The sequence below is a fragment of the Panonychus citri genome, unplaced genomic scaffold (genome assembly GCF_014898815.1).
Source record: "Panonychus citri isolate SS breed McGregor unplaced genomic scaffold, ASM1489881v1 Contig00010, whole genome shotgun sequence".
Taxonomy (NCBI): domain Eukaryota; kingdom Metazoa; phylum Arthropoda; class Arachnida; order Trombidiformes; family Tetranychidae; genus Panonychus; species Panonychus citri.
Window position 1 is genome coordinate 1 of NW_026515415.1, and position 12,667 is coordinate 12,667.

Below are 12,667 nucleotides of genomic sequence, written 5' to 3' on the forward strand. Positions count from 1 at the left end.
TAATATTAACGCTTTACTTTACCATTTATCCTCTATTATCAATTTTGTTTTTGCCTCTTTTTCCTTGAATACTGAATAACAATCACTTCTAATCAATCTGGTTTTTTCTTTCTTTCTGTACAATCATGAATTCTGCTCATAAATCTGAATGTAAGGGATGAAGAAAAAAGTTCCGAAATTTTCAACTGTTTCCATTACCATGTTAGCAATAACGTTTTTTCCAGAATCAATTTTATTCTGTTACCATGAACTGTTGTCGCCATCTATTGACGTTGATGCAAAAGTTTTTCCATCAAAATAAGGGAGCAAGTGAGCAAGATATTATTTCCTTCTTGGCTCACTGTGTATCCTGGTTTAAACATTGAGATGCTATTAAATTATGAAATTGCTACCATGGTGACACTTAATCTTCCCTTCACCTTAAGCAGCAGCCGCTTATTGGTCAGAAGGAATCAAGAAGGGTTTTATCATAGTGAGTGAGCTAAGCTCCTCTTTTGGTGCTCTCCTCCTTTATTTGGATCAAAGTATTGGTACTCATCTCTGACCGGGAGCGAACGTAAATTTCAGAACAATCAAGATCAGAGGGAATGCCTTACACCGGTGTAATAGCAGAACAGAGAGAGAGAGAGAGAGAGAGAGAGAGAGAGAGAGGGGTGGGAGTAGGGAAGAGGAAGAGATGTTGATAATGTAAAAGAAAAAGAAAGAGGATAAAAAGCCGGTATCGATTCCTCTTTCTTTTCTCTTTCATTTACCTTCTCTCATGAAGCGCATGAGTCGTACTGAGCTTGAGCTATTTTCCATAGGAATTTTTTTCTTCATCTCCCTTACCACTTTTCTATGTTTATTATCATCTGCACTGAATATTTTTGCATATTATCATCAACAACAGATAAAGTGATTATGGTCTCTTCTCTCTCTCTCTCCCTGGCATCATTACCATGATCCTCATTTTGGTTTAACCTTGAAAACTAAATACGTAGCGCTTTGTATGTTTATGTGAACATCTCTTGGATTTCAACACCAAAGATGATTCTCAAAGATACCAACTTATCATCTTAATATTTTGAATATATCTCAATACTTACAGATAATTTCCGTCACTCTCTTTCTATTGGCTTTAAGAATAATTTCATTACCTTCCTCTGCTACATTGCCACCTCACTATCATCATCAACCTCATCTCTCACAGTCACTCAATTTCATCTTCGTTTACTTTTCAAATTAAAGTCACTTTGCCTTAGATATAAAAAAAGGGATTTACTTTATTGTCATTGATTTTTCTTCTTCTCCACTTCATCTCAAAACGAAATTTAAGCAAACAGAGAGAGAATAAATCGAAAGAAAAATCTCTTCACATTTCTTCTTCTCTCATGAAGAGATTATGAAAGAATCAGAAGAAGACGAAACTGATGAAAGGGAAGATCATAATTCCAACGAATGAAGAGAGTGAGAGAGAAAGAAAAAACTCGAAAAGAAAAGATAAAGAAGATAATATTTTATAAGAAAACGCAAAGTGCAGATCACATGAAATGTCATATAAGAGAAGAAGATGAAAAAGAAAGAAAATTTCTTCCAAAGTTATCTCAAGAATCCATGAAGATTATAATTCCTATTAAAGTAAAACTGATATTTGGTGACACTTTCTAAGCGAATGCTAAATGTTCAACTTTCATGATCATTTTTCTTGATAATATTCATTAACTATTCATAATTCCTTATTTAATTTGATCTTTCATTCTCTCATCATGAGTAATTGTATATATTCAATATCTCCATCAATGGATAAAAGATGAAGACAAAACTTTTGTGTCATCTAATGATGATAAGAAATCTGATAATCTTTTCTTGATTACATGAGATCATCAATATTAATAGTGATTAGTTGTTTTTGTCTCATTTTGTCAAATTAAAACCAATTTTGAGAGAGATCTATTCAGTTTATCATGAGCTAAATTCTGATTTCCTTGTCATTCCAATAATCTCAGCTGATTCACTTTCCATCATCCTGATAATGCTAATATTTGAGATAACATTTTAATGATAATATTATGATATTATTTTCATCTTATTTTCACCCAACTTTATTCCTGTTTAAAAGGATGAAGCTTTAGTTTTCCCAGTATAATATAATAATTTTCAGTTTTGAATCTTTACCTTTCTTTATTTAATACATGATGATTATCATGAAATCTAATATAATCTAATATCTTATGAATATAACATCAAAAAAGTATCATAGATTACAGATATTTTGATAGAAAAGAAAAATTCAATTCCAATTCAGAATTCAGGCTTTCTGATTATTATTATTTTTCTATCAGAATTTTGAGAAGCTTAAATCTAAACAAGGTCAGGATAAATAATAACAATAATATCATCATCATCATGGTTATCAAGAAATACAGAATATAAACTTTTAGCCTTTAGTTTTTTTCTCCCAAAAGTTTATCCAAGTTTCAGAGGGAGAAGAAAGTTCTGTACTCAGTATATTATACTGAATTCTGATAATATATATATATATCCATCTATAAATACTCTGTGAGTATGAAAAATGTAATAATAAATATAATACAAAATGTATCTAATGATAAATAAATTTTCTAGTTTATTGAGGCAAAATTTTTCAATTTTCAACTTGGAAGATGATGAGAATTGGGAATAGGAGGTGATGGTGGTAGGAAGAGGGAGGAATAGAGGATGAAGATGAGTGGAGAGGCTTTTCTTCATCATCTCTCTCTCTCTCTCTCTCTCTCTCTCTCTCTCTGAGAAAGTAATCATGAGAAGATGATGAAGATCTGGATGGAAACTGTTAAATTTATATAATATAAAAAATATAATAAAATAGATTGAAAATAAATTTAGGTTACAAATTTTACTGTCAACCATCAATTTGATAAAATGTAATTTACTTTTCTCGATAATAAGATTAACTTTTTATGTGTATGTGAATGTATGTGAGTGCCTCTGAATGATAATTCTGATGATTATGATGGAAGATGTGAAATATTTCCTCATGTTCATCGATATTTTTATCATGATGATTATTTCATTATTACTTCAATGAATCTGAATGAGATTCACACGACTCGATAGTCATTCAAGTGTATGTCATGTTGATTTTGTTTACAACCAGAAAAAGAAAGAGAGAGAAGGAGAAGGAGAAGGAGAATTCAGAATTGAAACAGAAATAATTCAATAGATAAAAATTCATACCGATGATGATGATTCTCTTTGTCCTTAAAATTTTCCTTGCTTCTCTCTTATTCACTTTTCTTCTTGTTCCATATCATCTTCCCCTTACTGAAGTTCCTTTTCTTGATTATCATCATCATCATCATCTCATAATCCATTCGACATTCTTATCATCTAAATTGTTCTGGTGAATGAAAAGCCTCATCTTCCCCTATGATAAACACACACACACACACTCTCTCTCTCTCTCTCTCTCTCTCTCTCTCTCTCTCTCTCTCTCTCTCTCTTAGTTAATCTTTTTATTTCAAGCTCATCATCATCATTATCAAGATGATGATCATTATTTTGTATCATTATCTTTTAAAAACGATGATCGAAGGACTTTACTTGTTTCTTCATCTTTTTCCTATTGATCTCTTGATGTGAAAACAATCCTTTCCTCATCTTCATCTTCATCAATTTCATCTACTGTTATAACAGTAAATTCATCTTTTGTCTCTTTCTCCCTTTAAGTAAACCTCATCTTCATCTTTATTTTTCATATGATGATAATGATTATCATTCCAATCAATTTATGGTTAACCATCTTATCCCATAATTGATGGAGCCAAAATAATTACATAAGCCAATTACGTCTAAAACTTATCACAAAATCATCATCATCCTTATCATCCTAATCAAATCTAATTCATTTCTCAATTACATTAACCTTTATCTTTATCTTTCTCTTTACACACTCAATTGAATACAAAATTTTCATCTAATACATTAACGTTACAAGGCTAATTTTCAGAGATAACTAATAATAAGATTGAACATATAAAATAGTAGCTTTTTTTTTCTTTACAAAATTACTATTCATTTCATCATTTCTCATCTGTTAATAGTATCATCATCATTATCATCATTAAGTAGCTGCATATAATTGTAATGATATTAATAGTTGCTGAATAAAAATGTGAGCTCAGTAAAATGTTGAAATATATAAGTAAACAAAACGACAGTAGTCATCATCATCATCATCATCCTCTATTGTCTGGAAAAACTCAATATACAAACAAATATCAATGTCAAGTACAGTTGATAACATAACAATTGATATATAAGGGTATTTGGGTGTATGCGCATACCCATATAAATCACATAGTACTTGACTTTTTAGTTTGTATTATTTTGTTTACCATTCTTTATGGATGCTTAACTTAATATACACTTTATTATATATGATATTCTAGATAGTTTTTCATGATAACCATTAGTGAGTAAAAAAAGAGAAAGGGAGAGAAAATAGAATTTGCTTCATCTTGAATATTTACTAATCACCAGAATTTGAAATGATTCAAAGTGAAAAATGAATGAAAGGCAATTTTTTACTTTATCATATTATTGTTATCATATCGTTATATCATATTTTATTATAGCATTGAAAGAGAGTGAATTATGTACTCTCCCTCCCAGTCACATTTTCATCTTCTTGCTCTTCATCTTGTCATCAAGTTTTACCGAATCGAATTGAAAATTATCAACATTTGATAACCTAAAGTTTATTCAGGTTACTGGTTGATGAGTTTTGCTTTAGCTTCAATGGCTTTTTCCTCGTTTATTATTATTGTTGATGCTTAATTTTTGTTTACCTAGTAAGAGGTTTTAATCATCCCTTTGAATTTCCCTCTCTCTCTCTCTCTCTCTCTCACTTCTCTAGTATCTTCTACTATCTCTTCATTTGAAAGATGATGCTGGTTGTGATGAAGAAAAAGTTGATAATGTTGATGAGTTATAAATAAAAGGAGAGAGAGAGAGATAGTAAAGATGAAGGAAACTTGTCGACTCTTTCAACGCTTCTATTTGAATTGTCAACAAGTTTTGCTTCATCTTTTTTTTGTCTTCATCTCATTTTGGTAAACAGAGTAAAAATAGTAAAAGATGGGGAAATGAAGAAAAAAGGAGGACATGAAGCTCGAAAAGTTTTGAACTTGAAGCTCGAAATCGATTTTGATAAAATATCCATTGAGCCAATTATTAATATTATCACGATAATAATGTTCAAAGAACATATAAAGTATTTATATGTAGCTGAATTCTGTTCATCTCTATCACTTTGAAACTCACAATCGGCAGAATCAGCAATAACCTGAGAACTGTAAAAGAAAACTTTTCTCTTCCTCCTGAAGAGAAAAACTTCTGAACAAAAACGAAAAGTTCCACTTTTTTATTCTTATTATATTAGTTGAAGTTCTTTCTTTTTTGTCATCATTAGCTTCGATTCATCAATAGCTTTCCGACCTCATCATCATCTAATATTCCACCATTTTGGTACGTTCATTCATTGATTTACCTTTATTAATGAAATACTAGCGATGATAGAGTAAAAGTCAACCTAGAAATAAAAAGAAACTTTTTTTCCTTCTCAATCTATTATATGAATGAGTTTATTTTCATTCGAGTAAAAGTTTCAATGATTGGTAAAGATTATCAATGGAATCTGAGAGAAGTAGAGAAATTCAATTGAACAATTAAACAAATAGCTCAAGTTGATTGTTATGATAATGTTTACAAATAGTGAAAATCCCCTGAAAAAAAAACTCAAGGATAAAACTGAAAATCTAATCAATAGTTCCTATTGCAATTCTGTGATTTCATCTTATAATTTATCATCATCATCATTATCCTTCAACTGAATTTCTCATTCCTATTCAACCCTCTCTCCCTTTTTCTTTTCATCTTATTATTTTTCCGTTCCTTCTTCCGTTACTATTAATAAATTAATGGAAAGTAAATTATATAATTATCATGATTAGCGAGGAGAAACTGGAAAAAGTTCTGTTCATTTTCAAGGTTGAATTTCGGTGTTTTTTTTTGTTCTCTTGTTGTTGCTAAGAGAAAAGAGATAATCATAATTTCATGATGACGCTCTTCATTTATCTCTTTCTCTCTCTTCTTTCTCAACATATCATAACATTGAATTAAATGTTAGTGTTTTCGATTCTCATTCATGGTAAATAATCAAGTTACACCAGAAAGTTATTCATTTGATATCTCATAACCTCTTACCCTGAATAAGCAAAACAAAAAAGTGATGTTTGCTTATCATGGGGGAGAAGTTTTTTCCTCTTCCTCTATTTCGTAACCTGTTTAAATTGTTGACACAAAAGTGGGTGAGGTAGGAAGAGAAAGTGTGTAATCAATATTACCTTAATTATGTTACCATCATCATCATGATTATTATTGCGTAAAGTTAATTTACCTCTCTCCTTTTGTCTCCCTTGTCTCCCTCTTTGTCAATAAATATTATGTATTAAATTTCATCATTGGAAATATGAATCATTTGTTTCCAGTTCTTTGCTTTTCTGATTTTCTACCTGAGAAAACTAATAATACAATTCATTATGATTACAACAATTTCATGATAAATTTGACGAATTGATTCTGAATTTCATGCTCTATCTTTTGTTGTGTGAAACAAAAAACTTTTCATCATGATAATGAATTAACTCTTGTTGATTCTAATGATATCTATATAATAACTTATTTGTCATCATCATGATTATATTGACTATATAATTCAATGAGATAAACACGCAAACGATTCAGATAATGAGATCAGTGGGAGAATAATAAAAAAAAGTTATATCTTTATTATTTATCAGTTTTTTTTTCTTTATGAGTTGATGAAAAATAAATATATTGATAACATGATGAACTTGTATGAACATATTATCATGATTTCAGTTGATTTCTGAACATTATGAATACAGAACTTGTTATAACTCAATGAATACTATAAGCTACATCTTGATTTATATTGATTCTTGGTGAGGGTTTGGTTGGTGTTATTAGAGATAGAGAGAGAGAAAGATGATGAGGATGATGCGGAAGGATTTTGTAAGAGTAATCGCTGATGATTGGGATGATGAAGCTCGACTATTGAAAAGCTAAATATAACTTTTTTTTCTTGTTCTTCTATTAGAAATGAAGAAAAAAATATTTATCATGTTTATCATCATGTGAGTGATGATAATGATGAGCGCAAAGATTCATATTAGACGGATGATGAGGATCAAAATGATGATTATGATGAACAGGAAAATGTTTAGGCAGGTCAAACCTAATTAGTGTAACGTAAAATAACATGATGATTAAAGTTTTTAATTAGTTAAAATTTCCAACTCACTTTTACATCATCATCATCATAACATCATCATTATGAGACACAAAGTATTCAAGTCTTAATAACTGATGATGATGACATGGGATGAGGATGGAAATTGGATGATATATATTTATTTTTACTCTTTTTTTAAACAAATTTCAATCTTGCTGTCGCTCTCTTGATTATCATAATATGGATAAACTATGAAAAAAGTACAGTTATCATTGCAAGTTATTTATTATCATGATAATCAAAAGTTTATCCAAAGCTATCTTTTGTTTTATAATTCAACTGATTCTTTAATTGAAATCATCATCATGTAGCCAGACATTTTATCATCATTATCTCTCTCTCTCTCTCTCTCTTTTTGCTGAACTAGAAACAATGAATTCTCATGATGGAAAATAATAATCACATTAGTGATAACAATTTTCTTCATGGTAACAGCATGAACACCAAACTCTGAACAATCATGTACAGAATTAGAAAAAAAAAGAAACGAGACTAAATGAAAAATTATAAATTCTTTTAATGATGATGATAACATTTTCTCTGTATTTATTATCATCATAATCATTGTTTGTATTATATTTAGTTATCGTTTCTCTCTCAATTTTTACTCACAGAAAATTGTTCTGAGAAAAATGTTCCAATATAAAAACAAAATAATATATTTAACATTTACTTTTCTATTGAATGTTATATTTTATTTTCCAACTTCATTTCCATTTGTTGAGAAACTTTTTCTTTCCATATTAAGTTACAATCAATCAATAACTTGATATGTATGTTTATCATAATAATAATAAAAAAAACTTTGTATCATTTTCTGTTCCAGTTTCATCATTATCATCATCATGTTGATGATTATTATTTTTCATTTGAATATAATAATAACATTCAGATTGATTATTTATAAAAATCATCATCACTCAAAAGTATCAGAAAAAAACTCTCAATTTTCATAATATCATTTTCTCATCATCATCACCACACGTTGATCATTTATTATCATCTAATAGTTTCCATTTATCTTTCCCAATAATCATCGGTTCATTTATTACCTTATCATGTTTTCTCATTGACCGATCATGATGATGATCATCATCATCAGTATCATCAATCTATATCTCATTTCTATTGAGTTTAATTATTAATTCGTTGTAATTCAATTTGCATGCTTAACTATTATAACAAGAGAAATGGGTAAACTGTATTACTTTGTAATTCTGTTGATGGGGGAGAGGAAAAAGTTCAATTTCATGATATACTCATGATACTTTGTATCAAAATTTTCATTCCCAATTCACACAAACTAATATTATGAATACATTTTCATAATAATAATAAAAGCAGAATAAGTTGATAATCATTAGCTTGACAGGTTAATTGTTTTGAGTTTCTTATTCAAGTCAATTATCCGATGATAATCATCATCACTTTAGGTTCTGATTTGTAAATTAAGTTTATTTGCAACAATTTAAATTTCTATTAACTCATTAAAAACTGTAATACTTTTTTTTTCTATTAAATTTTTCTCTTCCATAATCTTGATTGTATTAATAGTTTTCTGTCTCAGCTGATGCTTTATTATGGTGATTTTTGGATTACAAAGGTTATTAATACTAATTTTCTCTTTTTTATTATTTTTTTTTCAATTTTCTTTAGGAATTTACTCAGTGAAAAGCATCGATTCTGGTGTCGAGTTTGGATCTGCTGCCAGCCGATCAAATACACCGTCACCACCGACGATTAACGAAGAGCGATCCACTGCCGCTTCGCCAATTGCCATCGAGATTAACAATAACCATGTTGAAACTATTAAAGGAAATATAAATAATAATGATTCGAATGTTAATAATAATCAAATTAATGGATTAACTATTATTCATAAGGATGAAGGAATCGATATGGATGAAACAATTGATTTTATTATTGATGATCCAATACAAACAATTGCTGAGGTAAGATGAATGAAAGAAGGATGAAGATGAACAGGAAGAAGAAGATGTTAATGATGATTTAGACAGAGAAGATATTTCTTTCTCTCTCTCTCTCTCACTTGTTCTTTGTCTATTCTGTTAGAATCAATCAGACTTTTATTTGATTTCTACCAACAATCAACTTTTATCTTCTTCTTTAGTTTCTTATTAGTATTTTGTTATATTTATTTCGTTTTCAATTATATTGATGTAGTATTCATTTACCATGTCAAGTATCATGATTTGAATCTAAATCTGAATTTGAATCCAATTGTAATCCATATAATACATAAATGTATCATCATTATGAGTAACTTTGTATTCACTTTGAAAGTTAGATGATAATTTTTTTTTCTCGCCCTCTCTTTCAATTCTTTATATACACGATAGAAGGCACGACGAATTGTATTCAAATGTACTTGGCGTGGATGTGGCGTTCGATGTGATCTAATTGAATCAATTGAAAAGCACATTAGAACCATTCACCTTGGGTAAGAGTCTAAACCATTTGGATCGATAAAGAAATTTTTTTCAATCGATTAAATTTCTCTCTTTTTACTTTTTCTCCCCATCATATGTTACATTTATCATATAAACAGACGAAGTGAAAACGCCAGTGAAGAGGAAAATGATCATGAGGAGGAATTTTATTACGCCGAAATTGAAGAGGAAATGGAAACTGAGAATATAATTATTAGTAGTAAAGATAGTTCATCTTCTAATGATAGTAGCCTGGGTCTATTGTCTCCAGTCTTGAGTTCATCAGAGTCACCTCACAGTACAAATTACAATTTAAGTCCGACACTCAGTTCGGCCTCCTCCCTCCTTTTCTTTGCTCCCTCACCCACTTGGAGTCATCTTGATATGGCACGACCTCCACACGAGGATCCTGAATATCAAGCGCAACAAAAACAATTACAATTACAGTTACAATTGCAACAACAACAACAACAGCAACAAATTCAAATACAAAACCAACAAGTGCAAAACTTTAATCAACAGCAACAGCAACAAAAACCATCACCATCATCATCATCATCATCTTCATTGGTGACCCAAACTATTGCCAGTGCCCAATTAAAACCGGAACCGGAAAGAAAGACAGTGATATCAAGCCCGATCAACATTCCCGGTATATCGGTTGCCCATCGATGGTCAACAAAAATGCGTGATTCTTCATCATCATATTCTCCTTTCTCTGCTACTAGTTGCAATTCTAGTTACTCATTTTCAAACTCCCACCATCATCATCATCACCACTTTAACCATCACCATCACCATCAGCATCAATCTCAAGCATCTCTCCTTGCCTCAAGTTCAAGTCCAGTGAACTTTTTCTCGCCAAAAGCTCCTTCCAAAGTTATGCGATTGAGTAGTAACACTTCAAGCCCAATAAACATCAAGTCATCGGGAAATAACACCAACCCAACATTAACCGGAACCATAACAATTAGCGGTACCAATAAGACAAACAGTAACACCGTTACTAGTATCATCTCATCAAGTAACAACAACCCAACCCTGAGTACAAATACAACTACCAATGCCAATAACAACGCTTCTAGTAACCAATGGACAAGCTTATTACAATCAAGTTCAACCTCATTATCGGCCTCATCATTATCTTCATCCACTTCATCTCCATCAACCACAGGGATTGCAACGACCCTCCTTAAAGGGTCAAGCATATCGCCGACCCGTCGAACCCGAACCGAGACTCGAAAGTGTCGGAAAGTTTATGGTATGGATAATCGAGACTCTTGGTGTACTCAATGCAAGTGGAAAAAGGCTTGCACTCGATTCGTTGATTAATCTTATTGTGCATCGGCCAAACAAATAAAAAGAAAAACAAAAGAAAATCACCCAAAGGTGAAAAAAGGAAGTGACCATTAGCATCTTGATGACCATCCCCTCCTTTGTTTCTCTCTCTCTTTCTCTATCATCCTGTCACATTCTGCCTTTCCGACTATTATTCTTTCCCTCTCCCTCTCACTTACTCACTCTCCAGTTAAATACTACAAATACCATCATCATCATCGCCACAATTTAATTACATAACAGAAAAAAAGAGATTTTCTCACCTTTCTTTTGTCTTCTTCCTTCTTTCTCTCTCTCTTTTGTTTTTATATCATCATTCTCTCTCTCTCTCTTAACTTTATCTTCTTTCATTTTTCTGTTCACCCAACAAACTCAATAGATTTTTTCATTACATATTATATTATACATTCAGTTATTTTTTTTGTCTCTCTTAACGTTTTTAGTTATCATCTCGTTTTCGAAATTGAAAAAAAAGTTCTATAAAAAAAAATTATTGCTCACATTTTTTTTATTATTTTGATTCGAAAACTTTGCCCTCTCTCTCTCTCTCTCTCTCTCTTTAAACCCCTTCTTATCATCATTGTCATCATCTTATCTTCTTTTCTTCTCTTTCTTTTGCTTTGCCATCTTATTTTTGATCTTCAAAAACCTCTCTTGCTCTGTGTCTTCCTTTATACATTATATTACTTTACTATTATTATTATTATCATCCTCATCTTCCGCCTCCCTCATCTTGTTCATCATCTTCATCAATTTTCGCTGATTTCGCTTAAATATCGCATCTGAATGATTATTTCTGTCTTTCAGCTACCTGAGTTTCTGCACTTACACACAAACATATAATTACCTCTTCTTCAACTACTATTGTTCATTTCAATTCCAAAGAGAATGAGAATACTAAATGAAACCAATAAATCTGAACTCTATTCGTCTCCTTATTCTCTCTCACTCTCTCGCTCTCTCACCTTGATGATGAGATTACCAGATAAGGAGGAAAAGGAAAAGAAAAGAAAACAATTAATCTTACTTCAATTACCAGCGAAAATTTTAAATTCCAACTTGTTTCCCGCTCTTTCTTTCGTGATCATTTAAAGCCCATGAAAAAAACAATACAATCTAACTTGAAATTAAAATGAAATGCACACCAACAAACATGATGTTAAAATGCCCTTTGGTTGTTTCACCTTTACCATGAAAAATGATAATATAATAATAATGATTAACTAATTGAATAATTAACATTTAGCATATCCAATTGCAAAAACGAATTCAAATTGTTTTATTTCAAATTGTTTGGCTCTTATCATGATGTTCATGATTGTGATTATATGATAATCACTGAGACAATCGGTTCACTTGTTAATCTATTGATTTAATTTAATGATAAGTTATTTTCTCTCTCTCGCTTTTGATGAATGAAAAATCAATCGAAATCTTTTCGAGTGAATTTTTTCTTTCGATTTTATTTCATCTTTCTCCCTGCCTCCTTTTCCTTCCTGTTCTTTTTATCGTCATGAGATTATCA

General features: G+C 30.6%; 1 protein-coding gene across 1 annotated transcript; it reads left to right on the forward strand.

Annotated features, from left to right (window-relative positions):
* Nucleotides 1-8,916: 8,916 nt before the first annotated feature.
* Nucleotides 8,917-12,392, forward strand: LOC128389732 (probable serine/threonine-protein kinase DDB_G0282963). Its single transcript, XM_053349365.1, has 3 exons — nucleotides 8,917-9,306; nucleotides 9,715-9,815; nucleotides 9,924-12,392. Exons 1-3 carry the CDS (start codon nucleotides 8,935-8,937, stop codon nucleotides 11,134-11,136), a joined length of 1,686 nt encoding a protein of 561 aa, XP_053205340.1. The 5' UTR covers nucleotides 8,917-8,934; the 3' UTR covers nucleotides 11,137-12,392.
* Nucleotides 12,393-12,667: the final 275 nt, after the last annotated feature.